The following is a 20,768-nucleotide window of genomic DNA, read 5'->3' as shown; positions in this document are numbered from 1 at the left end:
GCTATAAAAAGTTTATGTATTTACTCTGTTTTAAGTTGCCACAGGTCTCTTTCTTGCTTCTGCTGCAACAGACAAACACAACAGTCCCACAGGAAATTATTGGAGATCTCATTTGGGTTCATAAAATATTAGCATAAATACACATCTCTGTGCACATCTTGCTTGCAGTTCTCCGCACTTCCCAAAAGCCAATTCCTACATACTAATGGATGGGTTCAAAGAGTGCTCTAGCTAGAAAAGGAGAAATTGGCAACACTATGTAGAGAGACCTCAGGATTCTTATCTTTGTTTGAGGAGCGCTTTAGATTTTTTTTTAAAGGCAGCAAACAGTTTAAGTAGTCTGAAACATAATCATCCTTCTGATAGGCCTAATTTGGCTAACACTTTGTGTTAATATGATACATCTGAAGGATCACAAGTCCATTGAGACATGTTTATGCCATTAATTCCAAATCAACTCACTCAATTGAAAAAAAAATCCCTGAGTTTATCTGGGAATGGAGCCATTTCAATTCTGCTCTAAGCCGCAGCCAAGTCAGCAGTGTTTTCTTCTGTCAGCATAGAGGTGTCTTTTTTAAAAAGGGAAAAAATAGAGAAGAAAAATGCTTATCTCTGCTAGCTAGTTCATGAATTGCAAAGCATGGTAACATGAGCATCAAATCTCCTTAATGAATTGTTTGTAGAATGCACAAAAACATTATGTGGCACAAGGGGAAAACAAAAGAAGTTGAAAGGAACATTTAAGTGAACTTTAAGGGCCCTTCTAGACTATGATAAAGCCCATGAGGAAGCGGGTTAAATCAACCTGCTTCTTCTCAGATTCTGGTCCCCATTCCAAACCAAACCTCTCTCCTGGGAAGGGTGGTTAGATAGAATCCTTGATTGATCCAGGATGCCATCCAGCCTCCCTCCAGCCCCCAATTTTGCCCCCCAAACCGAGGGGCCTGCAGGCAGCACATGCTCCTATCTACAAGACTCCTGGTGTGAGAAAATGATGTCAGGAGGTAGTGGGGGAGGAAATCCCTCCTCCCCCACCTCCTAATGCATCAATTTATTATATCAATAGAACTGTGCATAGGGGCCTGCACTGCCCGGAGGCCCATCCGATAAGTTTTGGGGTGAAATGCGGGGCTGAAGGAGAAGGAGTGAGAGATCTCATGGTCCTCTGGGCTTTTGGGAGCCTGAAGAAGTGGGGTGGCTGTGGGGAGTCAGTCTACACAGGGCCCTCACTTCTAAAAAAGAGGATCTTAGCTTAAGGTCCAGATCTTTAGAGGTGTTTGATTAATGTGGAGTAAATTGGGAAAACCCACTTTACTCTGCATTAATTTGCTTTTATCTTAGACGTCATTTGGACAGACAGTGATCAAACTGTAACCTAATGTGAAAAGTTACTGGATACTTAAGCGATGGTGGGAGCTAAGCAGGGCCAGCCCTGGCCATTACCTGGATGGTAGACTGCCAGTGACTACCAGATGCTGTAGTTTTGAAAAAAAGAACTTTTCAGAAAAGAAAAGACTCTACCCCAGTGGCACATGTTTTGCCCACAGATCCTTATTATATTTAAAGAAAATAATCTCATATTTTATGAGGTGGATGTTTGTGTTTCTGAAGAACTATTAAGAATTACAATATATAACACTGGTTCAGAATATGAAAATTAGAATAAAAGGGCTATGATGAATGTATGTAGGCCTATGTAATCTAACATTCTGCAGAAACACTGGCTTAAATCCTAGTTCCAATGAAAGTAAACCCGTGAATGCTAAATCAATATTTAGCTGATCTAAATAGCCTAGAGAATGCAGATCCTATCTCATTTTGACTATTACTTGCCTAAAAAACTCTATGAAATTCATGTGGACACCATAAGTCAAAAGTCAACTTGACTTAAACTGACACTGCCAGCCTTGCATCCCACTAAAAACTGTTCTCATTCTCTAGTTCCAGTGACACAATCAGTCAGCCCTTCTCATCCATGAGTTCTACACTCATGGAGTCAACCAACCACAGCTTAAAGTTGTTTTAGGGGGAAAATCCCACCATCCAAAAAAATCTCTCACCTTGAGGTTTTTGGAGATAGGGTAGCACATAAATAATCAGATAGATAAATACATAGTTTGCATGTCAACATGTTTTTCTAAAGTGTGCATGCAGATGAAATAAAGGAAAGCTACTGTGGGAAACCTCACTGAAGATGAAGTCCTTTATTCCCAACATTCAGAAGGCTATGTTTTGTTGTTGAAAAATGTGCTGTGCAGAGTTTGCCACAGTGACAAGCAGTACACACTGGTACAGCCCTCCAAGTCCAAACTATATTGTGACAACTTTATGTTTTATATCTTCTTCCTTTTTTCTTTCTAAACACTTATTTTCCCCTTAAGAGGCTTAGCACTGCTCTGCTATACTATGAAATGGTAGGAGAAACTGCAGGGGCAATTATGAAAGGTCTTGAAAGAGAGGAAAATATCAGAGATAAGCAAGAGATGTTATTTCCTGGTTAGTGAACCTCCATCAAAAAACAGTATTCTAGTTTGTAGAAACAGAAACAAAAACAGTTGAAAGGCTATCCCTTCCTGCAACCACCAAGTCCTATGCATAAAGAAGTGGTATCACACACTAACATATGGTATAATGCAACAAATAAAATGTGTTTCTCTTTCATTTGTGAAAGCTCCCTTTAGACTAGTAGCTAGAAATCAAATAGAGCGATTGTGTTTTAAAAATATTTTTCTCCTGATATTGTAATATCAGGGTGAGCAAAATGCTATTTTTCGTAATATCAGGATGAGTGAAATGCTATTTTATCAGAAAAGGAATATTTGCTGTATGGTAAAACCTTATGAATCCTTAATGCACTGTTTGGTCTGAACTATGACCACAGGCAGTCACAGCTCTGTATACATGTGCATTGCCTGTGCATGCACCTACCAAGCCATACCTGAGATTTATATTAGAATTCAATACCACACCATTTTTCTGGGAAGCCAGCATATAATATAGTTGGAGAACACTGTGGCTGAGGATTTTGTGAGTCCATGCTAAAGAAATGAGAATAGATGCAGAACAGCTAATACCCAAAATGAAGAAAACCCCTAAGCTAGAGGTCAATTTTTATATTTGCATTATAATGTTCATGGACTTAGGCATGAAGCATCACAGTAAATGGCTCCTTGGCTTGTAGATAAATTTAGTACCAACAGTGATCTAGTCCCATAGGAGGGGATTGTATGTGAATGACAGATAATTCAAATGCAAACAATGCAGAAGGCATATGGACTTGGGAGACCTGTCAAATTCTGTCCTCATCTCTCTCATACTAACTAATGGCCACTCTCACATACATACAACCATGCAAGAGTCAAAATAGGAAGGGAAACAAAGGCTGAGAACAAATGTGAGCCTTCGTGTTATTTCCGACATAATGGCAACCATGAGTTGAACCTATTATGAGGTTTTCCTGGTAAGCTTTGTTCAGAAGAGATTTGCAATTGCCCTCCTCTAATACTGAGAAGGTGTGACTTGCCCAAAGTCACCCAGTGGATTTACATGAAGCAGGGATTCAACACCAGGACTCCAGAGTCGTAGTCCAATGCTGAAACCACTATACTACACTGGCTCCTAAAGCAGACAGTCTTGCATTCTAGTGATCCATTCACACATGTTTGACAGGACAGTCCAACTACTTCTGGGTCTATCTAAGAGGGGATTCTGCTTCAGTTGTTTATTCCCACTGCAAAATGGGATGTTATATAGTGCTGGGGCCACTGATTGTGTTCTTGCTTAACCTGTCTTTGTGTTGTAAATGGCGCCTATCAGCTTCTCTGTCTTCCAGGGGAAATGGAAAGTGCAGAGTTGGCAAGTGCTGTGATCACAACCCACTGAAAATTGCCTAGCAAACTACCAGTACACTGATTGATGTTCTTCCCACCTCCATAATAAATAATACAGTATATATAATCTTGGCTTCAGTGCAGTGGTGTTGCACCTTGTAATAACAGGTCACAGATTATGATACATAATGTCACAATACTTTACCCAAAGCCTTTTGCATGCTGGCAGGGTTCCTATACCTTTGACATGACTGACAAATACTTCATTAGGATCAGGTTTCCTTGACTCTGAGGTGCAGCGGAGTGAAAACTGCTCCTGCTACTAAAGGCATGGAAGCCCTGACAAAGGAAAGGAAGGGGACACCCTGGCAGAAGGCAGCCTCAAAGAATACCTTATTAGACAGCCAGACTGTAACCACCATATTGTTGGCGCTTTAAATTCCAATTTAATTGAGCTACAGAAGGCTACGGCACACTGCCTTTCCGACAAGTAGGGCAAACACATTCTGTCTATCACATTTGTATTTTTTCCTCCTTAAGCCATCACAGCCTTGTTTGAGGTAGGATTCTAGGCACATAACATTTTTACTTTTAAATAGGCTCCATGATTGAGCTAAACTGTTTTATGGAAACCAAGTAAGGTGTGTATGTGTGTATGCATGTTTGTGTGTGAGAGATTACCTACACCGTAGAATTAACCACAAGATTTGTAGTTTGTTGAGGCACCAGCACTCTTTGGCAGAGAAGGATCAAGACCTTATGAAAGTTCAGTTCCCATGATTACATAGCATTGAACAATTGCTGTTAAAGTAATGTCAAACTGCATTAATTCTACAGTGTAGATGCACTCGGAGAGATAAAGAGAGCAACATCTTGGATGATATGCTATCTTTCTAAAAAGGACCACAGGCCTCTGGTGAACAAATTGCAACAGAGAATACAGTTGTCTGTGCCATTTTAAATAAGAAAGTCAGTTGCAACTGTCTTTTCATGGTCATTGCTCTTCATTTGTCATTCTGAAAAGTTTAATACTAACAGGCAAGCCCCATGTGTTTTATGCAACTGTCACTATGTCCTAAGAAGCAATAAGATTTTCTGAGCAGAGCTGAAAGTTTTCCGATGGTAAATGTTAAAATCAACCCCATACACTTCATAACAAAATGCTGATGTGGAAAAAAGTCACCTATCATCCAGTGAGAGATGCATTTCTGTTTTCACATCAAAGCATAGCTTTTCTGATCTTTTCAAAATGCTTTTACCCAATACCATGTATGCACACAATAGAGATTTGCTGTGTTGAGTAAATCACCAGGTGAAGAAAGAAAAAAAAATTCCATCTCTCTGATAAAGGGCAAAGCAAAAATAATTATCTATTTGGACTTTGAAATTTTGAACTCAGGAAAACAAGGTTGTATTTTAATATTATTTGTCATATGCAGACAACTGATTTGTGAATGCAAAACATTTTAGATGAGAGATGAAATTGGAAGTCTAATTATGTTTCTCTTCGTTATCCTTTTTTTGTATACCAGTACCATCACTCCTCAACAAAGGATTTCCCCAGTAACAAGCCACCCTAAAAACTGTCAGGCCATCAAATGCTAATCAAGGAGGCCAACTGAAACATTCACACCTAGATCCAACAGACAAGAGTTCTTTCTCCCACCCTGGACTTTCCACAGATACATAAACCCAATTTTCCTAGTCTCCAACAGACCTCACTATCTCTGAGGATGCCTGCTATAGATGCAGGTGAAACAACATGAGAGAGAATACTTCTAGAGCGTCGCCATACAGCCCGAAAAACTTACAACAACCCATTGCCTGGTTGTTGTACGGTTTGGTTGTTGTTATCCTTTGGTCCTTTTGCAAGCATAAAGTTAGCACTCTCCAAAAATTACATGAAGGATCGCCATGGGACACTAAACTAAGTTATATTTGTCATGTTAGGGAATTGGATTAAGAAAGGTAAGGTCCAGGTTCAAATCCCCATTGAGCAACAAAGATCACAAAATAGTTTTGACTATGTTATTGCCTCTTCATCCAGCCTCCATTCACAGGATTGTTTTAAGGATGAAGTGGGGGAAAAGAACTCTTAGAAGAAATTCCCTTGGGGCAAGAGCAAGATCCTAAATGATACATGGGTTAAAGTGCTGTGTGGCGAGTCATTTGTTCACAGTCATTTCTTTTTAATGGCAAGGCTGATACCACACATCCAGAAGCTTAAATTTCCAGATTTTATTCCCAGATAGTACTTAATGGATGTGGTGTCTAATTAACTGAAAGAATGAGTAACCTTTTCTATAGTGAGGTCAGAACTGTATATATCTAGCATCAACAGCTTTGGTAGCGTTGCCCAGATTACAGTTCATTTTCTTTAAAAATACAAGCTATTATACGTATTTTAAATAAAGAAAGAGATTCTGAATTTTGATACGGTTATTTTTTGTCATCATCCCCTTGAGCCCTCTTCCCAATTTTAAATAAAAACATGGGTCTTTATTCTAGGAGTTCACTGTAAAATGGCTGAGAGGGTCTACGTGCAAAAAGTCTAGATTCCCTCTTGCAAGAAATAAGATAGACTATGGTACGTTTCAAAGCGCCAAGCTATCTTTAATTACATGGTGTTTCCAGAGCGCCGCTACAAATGTTGCAGCCATATATATCTTGCCTTGAGGAAAGAAGATGTTCAAAAGTTTTCTTTACTCTTCCCTGCAGTCCATGTGGCATTTTCAATCTGGACATCAATAAATAGTAATGATGCGTGCAGAAAAAGAAATTAAACCAGACATATCCCTCAAGTAAGGGAGAGGTAATAGCATTTGGAGGGAGGGGGGAGACGTGAGAGAACTCTCACCAGGGGATGTTCTCCTCTTGCCATCTTTAGTAGAAGTTCCATTCAGCCGCTCAATAAAACTGTAATGCGCTAATTGTTCAGGTCCATCCTTTCCTCAACAGCCGCATAAGCTGTGCTGGTATATATCCAAGATTGACATGGGCTTCCCCAAAGAGAACTTTCTCACATTAATTTCTTCTTGAACAAATTTTAAAACAACAACAACAACAACAACAACAACACACACACACACACACTTAGTTGAGAGAAAAATCAATATAGAGCTCAGTGTGCTGTCCATTTATTCGACATAGAAATGCTTCAAGTCAATCAGAAATATGGAAGATGAAAGCTGTAACATTCACACAACAGGGGCTGGCCCCCAATCCTTAATGTTAGGCTAGTTATGTTGTAATTTAAACCCACAAAGCAAGTGGATTCTGGGATTACAAGTCAAGCAATGTTTCATGCTTTAAAAAAAAGGAAAAGAAAAAATATATGAGATAAGCATTTCTAGTTTCAATAGTAAGTAATTTCCTTGCCTGAAGAGAAATTGCTAATTTTACTTTAATACAGAGTTTTGTATATTACTTTGGCTTAAATGTATATCTTAATCACAGGGGCCGATCTGCCCTACATATCCTGAGTGCATGCCTACTTTCCAGCTTTCGACATTCTTTTCTCTCTGCTAATTGCATTTTTTACTTTGTCGCTTTGCTAATCTTAAATCCTTAAGTGAGAGGTAGAAACACTGACTGATGAGGTTATACTTTTTTTTTTACAACCATGACAGATTTCAAAATCTCCATTAAAAACTGTGCTTTTCTTAGACAATGGGTCTCTATAAAATTCCTCATTAAGTGGAAAAAGAATATTAATGATGTATTAGACCTGACATTTAAAAACGATGAATAGAAATATGTTTTATTTATGCACAAAGGTGGTTATTGAAAGACTGGGTTGGCCATTGTGGTGGTGCATCCAAGGGACAATTTGCCTCTCCTTCGACCCTTGGTGGGGAGGAAGGCAACAAAAGCCAGGAGTCAATTTCTGGTGTCAGACAGCAGGCTTTTAAAATGGTTCAACAGTGCAGGGGGAAAGGTGCTTTTAAAAGATTGATTAAAAGATAAATAAACTACTTCCAGGAGTTGGGTATGCTTTAATCCTAAGAACTTAATATCACTCTGTACTGTACCTGAAGTAGTGGGTCTATATCCACTAAAGCTCATGCTCATAAAATAAACACCAGTTAGCCTCCCATATTTTTTGTCTTCTTACCCTCCTTTTTATGCTGCAACAGGCCAACACAGATACTTCTTTGAAAATACATCCATGGTATGCATGGGACTGCATTATATGGGTCTACATTGACCATATAATGCACTTTCAAACTACATTATATGACAGTGTTGATGGGGCCAAGGAGAGGCAATTCCAGAAACAGGAACAAATTAATTCAAGATCAAATCTAGCTTTCCAGTTGTTGGTAGAGCAATAATTACTATCACTCTCAAACACAGCCCATGGTTGCTGGAGCTCATGAGAACTGAAGTCCCAGATTCACTGGCATAGATGGATGAGCTCATTATTGTTGACTTGACTCAAAGACTAGACTGAACACAATGGTCTCAGATGCAGATAATACACCAAATCCTCCATGCACCTCTCACAGCTTTGAAACCCAACACATGTTTTTGGTGTTCTTTGCTAGACAACTTTCTTCCCAACCTAAGAAGGATGCCATTGCCATCACCACTGTTCTCTCACCCCATTAGCAGCTCCTTGATTTAATTTAGGCCATCAAAGAAGGAGTAGAAAAGAAGAGTAATGGTTTGAAGTCTATTTTCCTTCCCTTTTCCTCTGCTTCCCCCTGCTTTTAACTACAGAGACTAGCAGTGAAACTACAAAGAGAAAGGAAAGAAAATAGCCAGCGGCCTAATTTTCATCTTTCTCTCTGCCTGATGGAATAAAAGTGAGGTGCTCCTAGGAAGGTAAGTGACCGGCAATAGCAGCAGCAGTTTCATTCCTTCCAGCGAATACACAACAAAGCACTAAAATCTTTGACGGGAAGCTTGTAGGCCCAGTGCAGAAAGCAGGAGGGAGAGACAAACTAAAAAACCAAGGCTATTGGCAGATGCAGGCATGTAGCCGGGGAGGGGGGGGGGGGAGGTTTGAGGGGCTTCAGCCCCCCCCCCCCCAATTCTCATGGTGGTTCACGAAAAGGCCTTACTGGTGCATTATTTAAACTGTTATGTTTATTCATATCATGATCTGATCACTATACTCAATATATCCCATATGCATGGGGCTATTGGGGTAATGATACAAAAGGTTTGCTAGGCTAGACCCTCTTTCACTCAAACTCAGCCCCCCCCCCGGAAACTCACCACCCCCCCCCCCGAAACCCTCCCTGGAAATTTTTTAGCCCCCCCCCCCCCCCCCCCCCCGAAACGAAATCCTGGCTACGGGCCTGGGCAGATGTATGAATTGTAACATTTACGTATTTTAGAAGTTATACTGGCTAAACTGAGTTGAAGGTAAGATCCAATCCACAGAACAGAACAGGATTAAAAATGGTGAATTAGGGCTGGACATTTGCCTTTCTGATTACCTGAAAGTGCTTGGGCATTTTTCAATGTTTAGCTAGAACCCTTGAGAAGACCCAAAGAGCACCTTCAGCTAACTCTGCCTGTGTTCCCCTTGGCAACTTTCCTCCCCTCTAGTTCTCCCTCCCGCTCCTTTTCCAAAGTAAGGGATTTTTTTCCTAGTAAAAAGGAAATAGAAGACAGAAGTGGGCACTCCAAGGGTTTATGAGCAGTTAAGACAGGAGCAGTTCACAGCAGGCAACTACTGTGTTGTTTTTACTCAGAAGAACTCAAAAGAGGGAAATTAACACGGTTAAAGGATCAAACTCTCAACCGATCCTTATTTATATTTAATAAATATATATATACTGACAGTCTATATCCCATCAGATATTGAGTTCTATGAGCCCCAGTAAAATAGCCAGTGGTCTGGGATGATGGGAGTTGTACTCCAAAACCTGGAGGACCATAGGTTGCTAAACCCATGTTAAAATGCCCACATATAGCTTACAGTACCCGAAGTATGTACACTCTTTCAAGGGGCATGGAGCTTTCTTATGAAAGAACATCTTTCTTGTTTCAGAGCTGGTGAACTGAGAGATATGAATATCTTTGTGATACTTTTTGGAAGAGTTAGGCAATGTAGTTTATCTTAGACAACCTCTTAATCTGCAATACTAGGATAACCGTATAAACCTATTTTACGGAGTGGCTGTATGGTGTTACAGGTTTCACAGAATGATGTGTGTGAACCACTTTTAACACTCAGACTTAACCACACTGCTCCCAAAGCATGTACTCACCCTGAATGGACTGCTGGCTGCCCCTACAGTGTCTTCCAGTGAGTATCATGGTTTTTTTTCCCCACTTTAAACTGACTTTGCCCTGCATTTGGCACTGCCACCATTACCATTTCTCTGTGCTGATCAGTGCAAGGAATGGGGATGAATCACGCTGCTGCCACTGCTAGTTCCTGGCTGTCATGTATACCTCCTTCTTGCTCGTTGTGTGGGCTTCAGAAGAGCCACTCGCAATGGCCAGGAGCTCAAACAGAGCTCTGTGGCTGGCAAGGAGTGGTAACTATGTCAATTCAAAAGAAGTGATAGTCCAGTGTGTGAGGGGGTCATGGTCCTGGGCCTCTTGGACAACGGCCCCGGATTCAGCACGTAAGTCCAGAACTGATTCACACCAAACTAAACGGACTACTTTAGCTGAGCCCTCAAAAGCAGTTTACATGTTATTGTTCCTGAATTGATCTTGACATGAATCAAATGGAAACCTTTTGTGGACCAAAATCCCATGATTGAGGAGTCACTGAATATAGCCACTCATCCAGTTCTTCAGTTGTTGATCACCTGCATGCTGAAAATGAGATTGCCTGCCTGGGGCCACTTCAAACATGTTGCTATTTCTCTAATGAAAAATTTATTCCATATCAGACTATTGATTCTGGAAAGATTTCAGTACTCCTTAATTAAGTCACTGCAGAATCTCAGAGAGAGAGAGAGAGAGAGAGTATGTGTTTTATTTAATTGTATGATAAAATAATTATCCTCTGCTTTTCTTCTCTCTCCAAACAGTCTCCTTTGGCTCAAATCCAGTTCCAACAGTGTAGTCTGCAATCTGTACATCACTTTAGTCCCATCTATGTCCTTGGGTTAATTTAGTGGTACTTAGGCAAGTTAAAAAAAACTCAAATAGTGCAGGAATGTTTGGGGCTGCAAGCTACAGACAAATAGTAATTGGACACAGTGATTGATAGAAAAATGTGCAATGCAATCTGCAGCTCTGTTTGAACGTCTCCTGGTTTAGATTCTGTGAGTGACTGTGACCAGATCTTTTTTTCCCCATTGTCAGCAGACGTTGCTTCTGATGTATGTTTTTGTCATTGTTTCTGATGTATGTTATAGGGCCAATATTCATAAATGGTACTACTATGGTACATAAATCACCACTCACTTTTGTACTGACAGCTGACTCTCATATGAAGAGCAGTGCAAGCATTAACTTTTAGCCAGCTTAACTAAGACTTAACAAAGTGAGTTGAATGCCAGTATGAATATACAGTTTTTCTTGCTTCTCAGTGACTTGCTATTTTGATTGATTTGAATTATACCCAGAAGCCATATATTCAATAAGCGGTCCACTCTTTCACCTTGTTTACATTTTGTGACCATGTGCTGCTTTCCCTCCTTGATGCAAGGGGGTATAAGCTAATACGAACTTCAGCTACCATGGTGTCAACAACCACATCTAAATTGTTATAGTTGAACTCTCAGATTGCTTTTGATACTCTTTAAAACTTTGATCAGATGGAGCCATCATGATTCACTGGGTATGTTGCTCAGAAAAACATTTCCATGTTTTTGTAGATTAATCACATGAGTTACACCTGGATATTCAAAACATGTAAATTACCATCTAAAAATAGGAAAATAGCATCAGTAACTGTTTTGGCAATGAATCAAAAATTCATCCGCTGCTCTGGGATGGATTTGTGCAGAGTACACCTATTGCCTGTATTTTAATCTAGACTTTGCAGTCAATGAATAATAACAAACAAACCTGTTTTTTTTAGTCCCATCATTCATACTTGGAGATAGAAATCCATCAAACCATCATTTAGATTTTGGTTCAAGTTTTCAGTGACAAGGGATAAGGTTCAAGGTTCAAAACTTCGGATTGCTTCTTTAGGTGCAAACTAAACCCCAACCCGGACCTCCATTCAACTAACACAGCATCACAACAATTAAGAAAAGTATGAAAAAACTGATTGTAAGCTGTGTTACAGTAATATGAAAATTAGGAAACTATGTTCATGGTCACTAGGTTATTTTAAGCTAGCAAAGTATGCAGTTTTATATAGCTAAGTATAATGGTTTTCCATTGAAAAAAATCCCTGATAGAATGCTTTTTGGTTTTTGTTTTCTTTAGTTTGCAGGTATGATTTTTTAAATGTAGTTGTAGAGACAAGAACTGATATATATATACAATCAAAAGCACATAATGGAAAATTGGGTTTGAAAAGAAATGAAGGGGAAAAAACGCACAATGCTAGCAAACCAAAGCAGCTGCCATGACAAAGGTGAGAAGGTCTATAAATCTCTGTGTACAAATTGTAAATTACCTTGTTTGTTGTTCATTAAATCCACCAACTTTTCCTCTCCAGTTACAAAATCACTTGTTTCATACTCCAGCTCTGTTTCAGTATCACTGCTACTGCTAGCAGAATAAGTGCACACTCTCAGTGCCCTGTCCTAGAAGACGCAACAAAAAGGACAAATTGAATACCAGAAAACATTTCAGTGAATGCAAATGCAGAGTGCAGTGCAGTACAACAGGCAAACCGTTTTGTCTCCTTTATACAGATCATGATTTATTACACTGCTTCAATCTACCATTGATTATTCAATTAAATATTACACATTCCTGAAAATAGATTTCATCCTCCAGTTAGCATTGTTCAGACACAATCTAAGTATTAATATCCATTTTCTAAAGAGATTCTTAGTGCTTTCTCCAGTTTAGCTATATTGACATTTTGTTACTTTATCACTTAGCTCAACATTAATGTAATATTCAGACTGGGGTGAAGTTTTAAGAGAGCAATTGATTTGATGCAGAGAGAACAGGGTTAAAATGTTTAACTTATCATGAGTGGTGAAGTTTTAGTTACTATCAAACTTCATCCAAGTAGAATTGGATCACAATTTCCAATATACCAAGTGTGGTGAAATGTTAAGAAAATACTATGCTTTATCTAAAGCAGTGGTTCCCAACTTTTTTATTATTTTTATTTTTTACCAGGGACCACTTTGACCAGGGACCATTTTGACCTGGGACCACTCTCCAACATTAGTAACAAAAGGGTTACGAATCGGTTTTTGATCAACTTTGAATTCGGTTTGGGGTGCTGATTCAGAAAATTACATTGGATAGACCACATCAGCTCTAGTTTCTGATACAGAACATATGCCATGGTCAGCATCAGGGAAGGGATGGCACGGGGCATGAAAGGAGAGGAAATAAAATAAAACAAACAAACAAAGAAGAAGGAGGCTCGCGGACCAGATTTTTGTCCTCACGACCACTGGTGGTCCGCGGCCCACAGGGTAAGAACTACTGATCTAAAGGCACATCTGCATGGGTCACTTGCTGCAGGGCTGGTTCAGAGTGACAGTATACTTAAGATATGGTTCCTCCCCAGTATAAATTATTTCCCAGGATTGTTGAAAGCAGACAACTAATAATCTCTCTGGGTGAGACATATAAATTTGGATAATCAACCACTGATGATTCCTGCCCACTTTTTATTTAATTTGTACCTTGGCTTTAGTAGCTTTTTTGCTACTCCAATCTGGAAACATCTTCTTGTTGCTCTCTCCCTCTTTTTCTGAATGTTCTGATGATGTGGAAGTCACAGAATTCTCCTCTGGCCTGCTTTTTTTCTCAGGGCTCATTATTCCTAGATAATAGACAGAAGTAATTTTTTTGAATCTCATTATGTGAAAAACTTCTTATTTCATTTCCATGCAAGGGTCAGGTTTGCCACCTTTTCCACCCTGAATATGTTGTACTTCTACCAAGGTGATTTAAGGATGAAATATTTGAAATTGTGCGAGGAGTCGAACAGAGGAATGGATAAATGAAAGAACAAAGTAGAACAGGAAAAGGACAATAAGCAGAAAATAATGATCTGAGTAAAACGAATGGGACTTTTCAAAGGATATCACAAAAGATGGCAGAAGGTATAAAACAGATTTCCCTACTGTACTCTCGTATTTTGTCGATAATCCCCAAGTCAAGACAATGAACCACATTCACAAAATGTACATGTATACAGAGAAAGTCAACTATAATTTCATTAAATTTGGTTTACAATGATGTGTAATGATCCTTCAGAGCACAGTTGGTGTGACCAGACAGTACTTTCATGAGCACCAAGTGTTAAGTCATTCTTTTTTTATGATATGAAGAACTCTGAAATCCTTTTGATTGCCAGCACTTCTTTTTAGTTGTTAATGTGTTAGGGTGGTAGAAAGGGAAGACAGATATAGGCCTGGTTCTTCTAATTGAGAGAAAAAGGGCAAACTGTTTAAACTGGGAGATTTGGGGAAAAAACTTAACACATTGTTTCAGCCAATCCATTTTTTATTCTTTGAACTAGCACCATGAAGAAGAAGAAGAAGAAGAAGAAGAAGAAGAAGAAGAAGAAGAAGACGACGACGACATTCATGGGGTTTTGATGTTGTAGGAGTCTGATTGTGTGTGTGTGTGTGCACACGAAAAAGAGAGGGATAGAAAGAGAATATGAGACAGAGATGGAAAGGCGGAGGGAAGAAAGGAGGGAGCAGGGATGGGCCAGATGATAAAGTTTGAGAGTGAAAAAAGATGACCTCCCAATTTGTCCTATACCCTTTTTTTGCATCCCTTCAAGACAATTTAATTAAGAAACAAACTCCTAGAAGGCTGGTGCAGTGAATATTAGCATTAAAATCGGGACAATCTTACTGCTACTGACTTCTTATGAAGCAATTCAGTGCTTGCAGTTTCTATTCAATTTGTTATAATGACAGTGTTTAATCATGGAGTCTACTCTATAGCACAGTGCTGAATTGAGGTCACACATGTGGCTATCCAAGCATGTAGCACATAATCTATAACTAAGATTTCTCTTTTGAATCTCTCTTAGTTTTGCTATTAATTAACAATTCACTTATTTAAAAATGTGAATTAAAAATATCTTTTCTTCAGCTTTGATTTGAAACAAGCAGGGGAGCTTCCAATGAAGCGTGCAATGTCTGTTTGCATTCCATTATAACCACGGCAAAACTGCATTGGGAATATTGCTAAATCAACTAAATTCCAACATGTTTAATTAGAATACTTCTCATAAACCCCCAAGAATCTTTAATGCAGCCTGTTTATTTCTCTGCTCAATTTAAACATTGACACATTGGGAAAACATTATTTGGTAGTCTTGCAGCAAACTTCATCCAAATGTAGGTTGGGTGAAGGTGAGTTTAGAAAAGAATTATGAACACACTGAGGTAGACTTCTATCTATTTGTCTTCATCTATTTTTCTGGGAATGGCTGATTCAGAACTCAGTTGAGGTGGAGGGCCAGATTCTATGAAGACCTCCTTAATTGCCATTCATGTTAACCATATGCAAAAGTATGTAAAAGTACAGCTAGTCTCCAACTTACAAACATCCAACTTATAAGTGACTCATACTTAAGAACGGGGGTGAGAAAACAGGACGTGAGAAAAATCAACCATTTGGAAGGGAAATTCACTCCTGGGAAAGTTATTATGGGAAAAAGGTGTCTCTACTGAAGCTTCATCACCAATCCTTGTTTCTACAACAAGCATTTTTTTTTCCAAAATCAATTATCACAGGGATAGAAAGTGAGGTGTAATCTTCTGAACAGGGACACAGAGAGCAAACAAACACCACAGGGGTGTTAACCTTTCCCTATGCTATCCAAAGCTATATATATATATATATATAGAGAGAGAGAGAGAGAAAATGAGAGAGAATGAGAGACAGGCTAGAGTTACACTTTAAAAAGTAACTGTTCTGACTTACATACAAATTTGACTTAAGAACAAACCTATAAAACCTATCTTCTTTGTAACTTGGATATATTCTCATCTGTGGAATTTGTTTCCAAAAGGTACCAATTTTAAAAAAAAGTAATTTATAGGTGGCAGCACAATTTTGGCTAGGAGTAGAATATTATGTACAGATCAAAACTATCAAAAAGTATCAAATCACTCCTGTACATAAGACTGCATTTTATACCAGATCGAGTGTTTTATATCATTTGAAACACTTGATTTACTAAAGATCATCTATATAAATAAAAATGTAATGTTCGTTTGTGGGATTAACATAACTCAAAAACCACTGTATGAATTGACACCAAATTTGGACACAATACACCTATCAGACCAACGAGTGACCACCACTCATATAAACACTGAAAAACACAGCAGAAGAGACTTAAAAAGCCAGAAAAACAAAGAATTACATTACATTGCATGCACAAAACTCTCTCTCTCCCTCTCTCTCTATACACACACACACACACACACACATACACACACACAAAACACATATACACAGACAGGGTCACAGCAACACATGGCAGGGGTGGCTAGTAATGTATAAAATACAGCTTCATTTAATCTTCAAATAGTCAGTACTATTGTAAAGAACGCACTATGCTAACATAATTCTAAGTCCTTCACTTACTTGGCATATTGAAATAGTCATGCTAGCTCTATGTAATTCCTAACTGAAAGTCTTCAATCTTTTCATCTGATGGGTAGGAAATTAAGACCCAGAAATTGCAATTTGTTAAGAAAACTAGTTCTTTCAACATTATTTTTTGAAATTATTATTTAAAATGTTATGTCCCCCATTTCTCCCTATTCCAGAACAATCTTACAGACCTCTCTTCAAAATGGCCAGGAACAGATGCTATAGTGCTGGCTATGCAGAGCTGCCACTGCCTAGTAAAAGCAGAAGGGCAGGAAAACAAGATGTCAGCATCCATCTCTTCATAATCTAACGGTGAAATCCAATTGTTATGTCCATCTGCAATGGATGGGTAGGCTCTGTTGCATGTACAGAAATCCATCTGCACAACATATGATGTAGCCCTAAGCTTATTGACCACATTACAGCAGTCTCAATGAGAGAATTCTTGTATTAACTTTCCAGAGGGATAAAAATGATTTCTGCTAATTCAAAAAGCCAAGGAAAGGGGGAACAGGGAGGAAGGTACATAGTGAGCACTCTCTGCAGGCACTGTAAGCTTATGATTATACAATTGCTGTGCGTACCTCCCTATAACATGATCTGAATAAAGCCTAAAATCCATTCAGAAGTCATGTCATGTTTCGCTTCTATTCCTCACTGAAGCTGCTATATACATGACCATGACCTGTGTAAAGTACTTGAGGTTGTGGGTAGTATCTTTTCAGTCAAATCACTGTTGTTGGTGAAAAAAGCAGTGGAAGATGTAGATCTCCTCCTATGCATTATTTGGTTTGACTGGAGCAATTGCAAAGGCATATGCCACATAATTGTAACACTCATTTTAAAGCTATATTTTTAGCCCTTCACTTCATGAATAATCCAAGAAATGAATAAAATTCTACATTAGGACCAGTATTGATGTCTTATTCAAATACCATATATCTAAATAACTATATGAGGGTTAAAAAGAACAACAAACCGAGGAACCTGGGATGTAGTGTGCCACTATTACTTCATATTGAATTATTGCTTTACATGTTTTATATATAAGGGCACATGTTCCCTAGCTGCATGTTGGCATTTTATGCTGCTTGTATACTGATGTACTTCTGTGTAGTGTTCCTATTTGTCAAATACTTAGCATTTATCAAGCATTATGTTCACTCCAAGACATCAGCAATTGCCTCTAATGTAAAAGTTGTTTGACTAAGATCGAATCTACTATGCTAATACTCCATAAGTATGTGTACTCTGGTTGATGTCTGAAGATCATACCTCTGCCATATCCATTGTCAATATTTTTCTGCACACATACTTTCCCCTTGTCTTTATTATGTCACTTATTTCTTGAGTTAATCCAATCTACATCATGAAACTTATCCATAAAGCACACTTATTTCATAATAAATTAAAAACATCACTTGAAATCTACATTTGGCAGTCTTTTATCTGTTGCTAATAAGATGAGATGATGATGATGATAATTCTATATATATATATATATATATATATATATATATATATACCATGAACGACTTAACATCTCATCACACTGAGGCAAATTGCTTTGAGGATAGGGCCTGCCAAACACCATCACATGACACTCGGCAGGCCCTCCCCCATTTATGCTTGAAGTGCCAAGGAAGCATCACAATACACTTCCTCGGCCAGGATGAAAGGTAAGCAGGCCTGAAGCGGGGGGGGGGGAGGGCGTGTTTAGGGGTTCAACTCCCTCCCCCCGAAATGTTTCAGATTTTTTTTTAAAAAAAACCTGGTTTACTCCTGAATTTTAACTGGTTAACCAAATCCCAGTGACTGGACTGACCTTGAAGGAGCTGGGGGTGGTGACGGCCGACAGGGAGCTCTGGCGTGGGGTGGTCCATGAGGTCACGAAGAGTCGGAGATGACTGAACGAATGAACAACAACAACAACAACCAAATCCCCATGCTAAGTCTATGAGATGCAAAAAATTAAAAGTCCCTCCAGAACTGTAAGCACTATCTCAAGCGAATATTGACAATTTATGCACATTGTCATTACTTGCAACAATAGCCGATGTAGTGAAGCAACCAAGTTGGGTGTGTGTGAGTTGAACACTCTCATTAAGGAGGCCAGACTTGGTGGAGGTGGTTGACAGGGGTGGAGCTGCAGGCTACTGAAGGCTGCTCTGCCCCCTGCTATGCTCTTTGCTTCAGCGTGAGCTAGGAGGCAGGTTTCAACACACACACCCCGCGAAATTTTCAAACCCCCCCCTTGAAAATTTCAACCTCTCCTGAAATTTTTTTCTGGCTACAGCCCTGAAGGTAAGGTGTAGGGTTTTTTTTTGCCTTTCCCCCCTCTGATGGGGGAAATGACAATGTGGCAATGTACCTTGCCCTGTTCTCCTGTCGGGAGAAGGAGGGAAGGCATGAGGGCACCATGAGGTACCCCACATGACTGCCGGCAAAATGGTACAGAGGAAGAGATGTGTGAAGACATCTCTAGGCACATTGCAACCAACTAGAACATGTCATATTGATGGAAATCATTTGAAACTTAAGCTATTCATTCAAGCTGTACATATCAATGGACAAAAGAAATCTCATGAGACAGAGATATCTAGTCAGTAAATGCCCAATAGTTCAATTTCCAAAATGTTGTTAGTAAAATAATGGCTTTGTATATATGTGTGTGTATACAAACTAAATACTATAAGCCAAATTTTAACATTTTTAGTACTTCTTAAGTTCATTTCCAATAACAAGGTAAACCAGCCTTGGTCTTGATTTCATCTGACATCTATTTAGAGATATGTGGTGTCATAGAGCAGTCTTTAGAAAATGACAGATTAGTATTTCATGTAACAAGATTTCAACATCAGCGTGGTCACTAGCTTGTTAACCTTCTACAGTAACTTTGAAGTGTCTTTTCAGCAGTGCATTTCCAATGTTTTTTATCCAATGTCATTAGTACAGGTTTCTACTAAGGGAAACAGACAACAGGTCAGAAGGAATCTAATGTGCAACATGATGTTATTTTTACCTGCAGAAGCTGGCTGTGGAAGGCGACTCTGAAAAGGCCGTAAACTTTTAGCTGTCATGGTAGGATCAGATGCTGAATGGGATATTATGCTCTCCACAGAACCCTGGTTCTTATCAGTTGTTGAAGGCACTTCTCGCTCAAGGGTTTTGGCTTTCTCAGAAGCAGTGTGAGGAAATGCATGTCCAGGTGATGTGAAAACATGAGTGTCCAAATCCAGTTCTTGTTTAGAAACGTGCCTTCCAGTTGAGCGGTTTCCTGAATCGGGGAGAGGGAAGGTTCCTATTCCACTGTCCAGTGTCCTCATTTGGCAGCAGGATTCTAGGATATAGGAATACAATGTAATTTGGTGAAGCTCAAAAACCTGAAAAACACTAAGCTCTATCCCAGTGGCACATTTGTTTTGCCCACAGATCCCTATTATATTTACTTAAAAGTATTATCAGATTTTAAAGCTATGGAAGAGGTTTGGGGAACTACTGGGAATTTGCAACAGTGGCTTAGAATATGAAAATAACAACATAAGAGCTGTGATGGCTTTATCTAGGCCTGTGTGATCCAATTGCTAGTTCCAATTGCATTGGACACATTGACTGAATTGCTTAAAAGTAAATCACCATTTAGTTGGTCCAAATATTATAAAGGCACCAGATTCCATCTTATCTTGGCTGCTAAGAAGAATTAGCCCTGGTTGGTAGTTCTTGTGATACTGCCAGTGAATACCTGATGCTATAACTATATTTCAGAGGAAGGAACTGGCAAATCCATCTCTGAATATTCCTTGCCTAAGAAAACCCCATGAACTTCATGGGGTCAACTGCAAGTCAACAGAAGACTTGAAGGCACCCACACGCACAAAAGTCAACATTTATGCAAATCCCAATGATTTATGCAAATCCCATTTGATCAACTGCTCAGTGGTAAATCAACATTTATGCAAATCCCATTGATTCAATGGGTCTGTTCTGATTGCACTAGCAAATGTATTTGGGCTAATATCCCACAGTAATCAGCCAGTAACTGATACTAGAGGCATGAAACATTCCACCATGAACTGTATTGGGATAGCCTTATCATGAATAGATTTGTCTAATCCTCCTTTGAAGATGGTTACTATATGTTGTGGTACTTAATTCCAGAGTTTAAACATATGCAGTAGGAAAAAGTACTGCATTTCTTCCTTTTCTGAATTATCCACTATTCAATTCATGCTTGAGAAATATGTCCTT

The 20,768-nt window shown here is 39.0% G+C and overlaps 1 protein-coding gene across 4 annotated transcripts in view; it reads right to left on the bottom strand.

Moving 5' to 3' along the window:
* The window catches only part of NCKAP5 (NCK associated protein 5), a 797,184-nt gene that overhangs the window by 48,475 nt on the left and 727,941 nt on the right, over positions 1-20,768 (bottom strand). For all 4 annotated transcript variants that reach the window (XM_060775780.2, XM_060775773.2, XM_060775800.2 and 1 more), the window contains 3 exons: positions 19,543-19,860; positions 13,577-13,716; positions 12,379-12,508 (listed from right to left, as the gene is read on the bottom strand). In XM_060775780.2, coding sequence (XP_060631763.2) covers positions 12,379-12,508; positions 13,577-13,716; positions 19,543-19,860 — 588 coding nt within the window. The remainder of the gene's footprint in view (positions 1-12,378; positions 12,509-13,576; positions 13,717-19,542; positions 19,861-20,768) is intronic.

This window comes from Anolis sagrei, chromosome 1 (genome assembly GCF_037176765.1).
Source record: "Anolis sagrei isolate rAnoSag1 chromosome 1, rAnoSag1.mat, whole genome shotgun sequence".
In the NCBI taxonomy this organism is placed as follows: Eukaryota; Metazoa; Chordata; class Lepidosauria; order Squamata; family Dactyloidae; genus Anolis; species Anolis sagrei.
Note: the sequence above shows the minus strand (reverse complement) of the source record. Positions and strands in the feature narration are given on the sequence as shown.